This window comes from Argentina silus (genome assembly GCF_951799395.1).
Source record: "Argentina silus genome assembly, chromosome: 7".
In the NCBI taxonomy this organism is placed as follows: domain Eukaryota; kingdom Metazoa; phylum Chordata; class Actinopteri; order Argentiniformes; family Argentinidae; genus Argentina; species Argentina silus.
Window position 1 is genome coordinate 15,625,751 of NC_139661.1, and position 6,802 is coordinate 15,632,552.

The window sequence follows — 6,802 nt, forward strand, 5'->3', positions numbered from 1 at the left end:
GTCTCTTTTACATGGGAGCCCTGCGTGTAAATCATTTAAAAATGGTGGATGACAATTGCAGACAGAAGATGACATTGTTCTTTTGAGAAATTATGCTGTTAATTATTATTTGCTTTTAACAGTTTGAATATTTTTTTTAACAGTTACAATCACTATCATTTTTGAAAAGTTGTCCTAAAAATTCGCCCAAAGTAATCTTTGGCTATTGGTTAGGATCTAACCTGACTCTCCATTTGTATAGAAAATGTAATTTTGTGTTTGATACCAGTAATAAAGAATATGTAAATGATTTTCCCTGTCTTTTTTTTTTTTTGCTCATGACTTCCTCCCAACACAGATCCAAACAGAGGCAAAGCCGCTGCAGTTGATGCAGCATGAGCCTTACTGGGTTGAAGAGGCTATGGGCAGCCAGCATTACATAATAACACTAAAAAAATAAGTTAAGAAAAAAAATAAAATAAGAAACTTTGTGGGCTAGCAGAGTCTTATTTTTGTAGTAGAAAAAGTTTTAAGATGGTTTGATGATAGATAGATACATTTGCTGGGAAGTTGAAAGAAAGTGAGAGTCTTATTATGGTAGCAGATAAAGTTAGATGGTTTGGTTGGATGGATGGATGGATGAATGGTTGGTTGGTCTGTTGGTTGGTTGGATGAATTGATAGATATATCTATAGATAGATATATAGATAGATACAGAAGATGAGAGAAGCATTACATAATAACATAATAACAACATACTGTAGGCATACGTTTACTTTCTATGAAGGGGAATGGGGAACTTAGGAGAAGTGGTCTCCATTTGTAAATAACAAATACAAAAATAATTTCCAGAAGAAACTTTGTGGGCATGCAAAGTCTTATTTTGATAGTAGAAACAGTTTATCATCATTAATTACGATCCCACGTTATTCAGGCTAATATGGCACAAAAAAAGCAATTAAACTACTACAAAATCTAAACACAACTATGGCTGCAACTAATGATATTATAGGCCAACTATTGTTCAAATTTAGATTAATCTATTCAGATGTAATTCCCAAACAATATTTCGCACCTATTCCAATTATTGCACAAGTTGAAATAGACTTGGGCTTATTATACATTATTTTCGTATTTTGGCCCTGCTAGCGGTCTAATTACGGGCCGACTAATCAACATCAAGTATCCGCAGGTGTCATCACCGACAGCAGATTTGTGCGGCCGGGGGCGCTCGTTTACATAGGAAGTTTACATAGTAGCCTCTATCTTAGCTCTACGGTCATTTGACTAGCCAACGCATGTATGTTTCCTTATATTATTCCAGTATTCAAATTGTAACTTACCGAGGAGGAAGGCCGAATAAGAGGGAGAAAGAGGGGAGGGAGCTAGAAACAAAGGACGCTGCGCCTGAAAGATCAACAGTTTGTTTGGAGTGCGTATTGACCTTGCCCCGGGGGACCAGCCTGCGCTCACTGGCTAGACCAAACTTTACGCACGGACTACCACCCGAGGACTGATAGATGAGGCAAATAACAACGGGAAGACTGACTGGAAAGGTAGCTGTCGCTGTAGCTTACTCCATATTTGACAGTATGCGTGTGGGTTTGAAGCTGGTGGATAAACTTTGAGGCTACTCCTTTGATTACCTCTCACCACCACCCAATCATGCAATGTACGATTTACAATGTAATATTGTCCTCAGACAACAGGACTATGGGGCTGTTTATTATCTGTCAAAGGATAAACTGTTTCCCCTTCTTTACATACAGGTCAAATCCTCACTCACAAAGCCGGACTCATCAGTGAGTATCAAATCTATTTGTTTCAGGTGTGTTTAAAGGTGGCCCTACTCTGTTGGTGTGTCAACCATGTCCAGTTTTTATCTTAAGGGGAATATTGATGTCTTTGTGCTCAACTGTAGGAGATACTGCAGTAGGAGGTGAAACTGGGTTAAATTTGCATTTTAATAGTAAGCAACATGTGTTGCTGTTATAACTTGCACTTACTGATCTGTATACATCTTTAATAAATTCCCCTTTATATGCTCACCTAAGAAGCATTTTAAGAAGAGCAGCATGACATACTGCAGACAGGTAACTTCTAATTGGGAAGTCTATATTCTTATCCAAGACCAAAAACATAATATTCATGGCAGACCAACTAACCAGGATGGCTCACAGGCACAGGGTCTTAAAGGTGCAGTGTGTAACATTCAAGATTTCTTGTTGTAATGACTGAATGTATGAATGAATGTATTGGTAATGAATGAATGAATGAATGTATTGGTAACAGTCAGGTAATGAGATCTCTTGAAAGAAATACTTCATTTACGAACACTGGTCCCAAAAAGCACTTTCTAAAATGCAGTGTCCTACCTGACACTCTGACTCACTGATTTTTGCCTTTCTGTCTCTGGCGGCTGCCTCTTCAAATCGTGGCATATGCAGAAACACAACAGCTAATGTCCAACACCGCAAGTCCATTTCAGTGGAGTTATATTATTATTATTATTATGATGAAGGATGTTGTTTGGAACTTGAAGTAATCATACCCTGTGAAATCTTTACCTTTTGTCACATTACACCCTGGAAATTAAAATAAATCAAATCTGACTTTTTTGAGCTGTATGTACACATTATAACCCTCATCAAAGTGAAAATAAAAGCATCATTAAGAAGTGGAAGGCGTATGGCACCACCAACACCTTGCCTAGATCAGGCCGTCCATCCAAACTGGATGACCGAGCCAGGAGGACATTGATCAGAGAAGCTACCAAGAGGCCAAAGGCAACTTTGAAGGACTTACAAGTCTTTATGGCTGGGACTGGTCTGTCTGTGCATGTGGCAACAATCTCACAAGCTTTACACAAAGCTGGCCTGTATGGCAGGGTAGCAAGAAAGAAGCCTTTTCTGAAAAAGTGCCACAGTCAGTCTTGTTTGTGCTATGCAAAAACACACCTGGAAGATTCTGTTGCCATGTGGAAAAAGGTTTTATGGTCAAACTTTTTGGACTGAACTCCAAGCACTATGTTTGGCGAAAACCGAACACAGCACACCACCCAAAACACACCATACCTACTGTGAAGCATGGTGGTGGCAACATTATGTTGTGGGGATGTTTCTCTTCAGCGGGGACTGGGCAATTGGTCAGGATTGAAGGGAAAATGGATGCTGCCAAGTACACCCAAATTCTTGAGGACAACCTGCGTCCCTCTGCTAGACAGCTGAAGATGGGCAGGTCATTCACCTTCCAACACGACAAAGATCCTAAACATACCACCAAAAGTACAACGCAGTGGTTTAAGGATAGAAAGGTGAATGTCCTTGAGTGGCCAAGTCAGAGCCCTGACTTAAATCCGATAGAAAATCTGTGGATGGACATGAAGAGAGCAGTCCATCGCCGCTCACCACGGAATTTGACTGAACTCTAACAATTCTGCAAGGAAGAATGAGCAAATATTCTCCAATCTAGGTGTGCAAAGCTAGTAGAGACATATCCAAACAGATTGATGGCTGTAATTGCAGCAAAAGGTGGCTCTACAAAGTATTAAATCAGGGGACTGATGACCTTTCCAACCCTGTTATTCTTGTTTTTCATTTTTTATAAATTTTCAGAACTGTCGCCTTTTTTTTCATTAGTTTGATGTTGTATGGCTAAATTTGTACATAAAGCTGGAAAAAGTTTTTTTTAATGGGTTTTGATTTCAGGCTGTACGACAAATATAGTAACTATTTCAAAGGGGTATGATGACTTTCTATAGGCACTGTATAATCAGTCAACTTTTCACATCACAGCTTTAACTCACTAACTGCCAAAGAATTCTGGAACACTCACCACCTAGAGTGCCAATTGTTTTATGGTATTTACCTAGCAACAATACTTTGATTGGCTACAAAATGAAGCATCATAATTTGTGTTTTTGGTGAATAAAGGCACCTTTGGCACTCTAGAATGTTGACAATCTAGGAAACTTTATTCACCGTCGGCACAATGATTTGACGCTTTTCATCTTCTGGTCAGTTGTGCAGTATAGGACTTGGTGCATGCGTCTAAAGGTCAGAATGCTTTGCATACATGCTGTATGCCATTTTGTTACGTTTATTTCCAAGGCAAATATGTACTATTGATATCCACAAAGAATCATGTGGTAGCTTACCATGACAGGACAAGTCTAGAGTTAGACAACAGGAAGGGAGTTTTGAGGTTTAGCATCATGGAATCAGACAGATGATAATGCAGTTTCAGTGTTATTCCATTGCTAATGGAGAACAGACTGGTTCCAGATGCACATGCTTCAGCAAGCTCCTGCTGTATGAATATCATGGTCACGATGATGTTTGTGTGTCCCATATTGTCTTTCAGTCAATCAAAACGAGAACAAATCTAGTTGGGTGAACAGAATTAAGAGAACACAGGATTATTTTTAATCTAGATTAAACATTAAAAAACTGGGCCTTGCCTCTTGCATCTCTCCTCAGGTTCCCAGCAATACCATGCCCCTGGTAGTTGACTCCTGATGCTGCTGCAGGCCAAAGGCTCCAACCTCTCACCACCCCCAACTGATCTACCATGGACCCCTACCTGGAGCCCCACCTGGACCCCTACCTAGAGCCCCACCTGGACCCCTACCTAGAGCCCCACCTGGAGCCCCACCTGGAGCCCCACCTGGAGCCCTACCTAGCGCCCCACCTGGAGCCCCACCTGGAGCCCCACCTGGAGCCCTACCTAGCGCCCCACCTGGAGCCCCAACTGCCTGATGAGGAAGCCCCGGACCTGGAGTGTGCCATCTGCTTCAGCCAGTTCAACAACGTCTTCCGCACCCCCAAGATGCTCCGGTGCAAACACACCTTCTGCCTGGAGTGTCTGGCCCGCATGAACGTCAAGTCTGCCCAGCCGGACTCCATCCAGTGCCCCCTCTGCCGCGGCCTCACCCCCCTGCCCGACCTGGGGCTTCCCAAGCTGGACACAGACCCCACGGTGCTCTCCTACCTCCCATCGGCCATGCAGCGCGTCTACAGCATCCGCTTCAACCGCAGCAAAGGGAAGCTCCAGGTGAAGAGGTCCTCCGATGCGCCCCCCTCCCTGGCCTCGCTACGCTCCGTCAGACACTCCCTGGACGTGGGGCTGCCCAACCGCCCTGTGGGTGCCGGAGGGGGGGCAAGAGCGGCGGAGGAGGGGAGGGGGATGAGCATGCTGTTGAGGCTGTCCAACAGGCCGGTGTGTAGAGCCTTCCTCCTCGTGTGTGTGGTGATGATAATGGTGCTTCTGACAGGGATTATCATCTTCCTCCTTGTGTTCAGACAGAAATGAGACTGGCGTACACACACACACACGCAGGGTGACACCTCTGACTTGAAGGAAGAAAAGGCTGCGCACTACTGCCAAGTGATTTTGATTTTGCAAGAAAATAACGTTTCAGCTGCAAAACCAAAACATTTTGGCCCAGCACTGTTGTGAAAGTGTTGGGTGTCCAAATCCTCTCTCTCCCACCCCCCTTCCCAGGCTGGAATGCCACAGCAGGCCTTGGAACACATTGGACCGACAATGCAGGCATCATTAGAATGACACAAAATGGCCGCCTCGCTGGTTAAACTGCAACAAATCACAGACGTCACTTGGAGATGTGTCTGTCACTAATGTTGATAATCATAGATTTTAACTCCTGCAGCATATTTCAGCACTTTTAAAAGAGTCCTAATGTTACATACCTCTCTCAGCTTATACTGTTTATTATGTATTGATAATGTATTTCTAAGTTGTCACCATATTCTGAATTATTACTACTAACACTGCTACGTCCTACTGTGATGCATGCTGAACAAGAAAGCCCCCTTACTTTCTGAGGCAGTTTGCTAACACAGTCGTATGCCACAGGCCAGGTATTTTACTGTAGCTCAGGGGAGGCTGGTGGAGGTAGAAATCGGAGGATTCATTGTAATGCATGGAACTGAATGAGGGAATGGCATCAAACACGACTAATGCATCCCATGCATTAGGATGAGCCTGTCCTGATTTCTGCCTCCGCCAGCCTCCCCTGCAAAGCTATACTAGGTATAATGGCCCTGTTGTTCTAGTTTCCAGCCACAGTAAACATGTTCTATGTGCATCTATGCAAACGAAGGCTGGCTTTGGCTATGCAAATCAACAGTTACATTTTGAGGTGAGACACCATGACTGGGGAAATAATTGGAAAGTTAAGCCTTGAGATGGTTGTTTCAGAGAGAGAAATGTAAATTTATAAATGTTTGCTGCTTTCAGTGTTTGCTATTTTGCTTTTGTTTTTTTCTTTGACTTGGTGACTTCTTTTTTTTAAAAGAAAATGTATGATTTTATTCTGATGTTTAGCTGAGAGAGACTGAAACACTGTTCTAATATGGGAAAAACCAAGTTTACATGTTTTGTTTGTTTATTTGAATGTTGTCATTTCCTTGTCATGTCACACACTTGCTTTTTCTCAGGGGTTATTTTTACGCCTTCAACAGTTTGCCGTCTCACACAGTTTGGATTTTAGGATCATCCAGATTTTTATCGTAATGAAAATAAACCTTATTTTATGTATTTATCTACTTCCTTGATGTTACATTGTCAAATATTGCACTAGAAAATAATTTGCGTTTCCTAAACTTGAAATAAAGTTAATATGGAATTATTTGTGTGTTCTTGTGGCCTTTTTCGTATATAATATACATCAAGTTTACAGTACCTTTGAATGGGTTAGTAGCTTTGTTGTAATCACAGTGCAGTCATTGTACTGTACAGGGGAGGCTGGTGGAGGTGAAAGTTGGAGGATGGACTCATTGTAATGAGGAATGGTAAACATGTG

General features: G+C 42.3%; 1 protein-coding gene across 2 annotated transcripts; it reads left to right on the forward strand.

Annotated features, from left to right (window-relative positions):
* The first annotated feature begins 1,393 nt into the window (after nucleotides 1-1,393).
* On the forward strand, nucleotides 1,394-6,571 carry LOC310806566 (uncharacterized protein). Of its 2 annotated transcripts, none has more exons than XM_083672714.1 (3): nucleotides 1,394-1,535; nucleotides 1,749-1,807; nucleotides 4,458-6,571. In XM_083672714.1, exon 3 carries the CDS (start codon nucleotides 4,549-4,551, stop codon nucleotides 5,287-5,289), a length of 741 nt encoding a protein of 246 aa, XP_083528840.1. In that variant the 5' UTR covers nucleotides 1,394-1,535; nucleotides 1,749-1,807; nucleotides 4,458-4,548; the 3' UTR covers nucleotides 5,290-6,571. The 2 variants fall into 2 exon arrangements, with proteins under 2 accessions (XP_083528840.1, XP_083528841.1); XM_083672715.1 differs by having other exon boundaries at nucleotides 1,749-1,781.
* The last annotated feature ends 231 nt before the right edge of the window (nucleotides 6,572-6,802 follow it).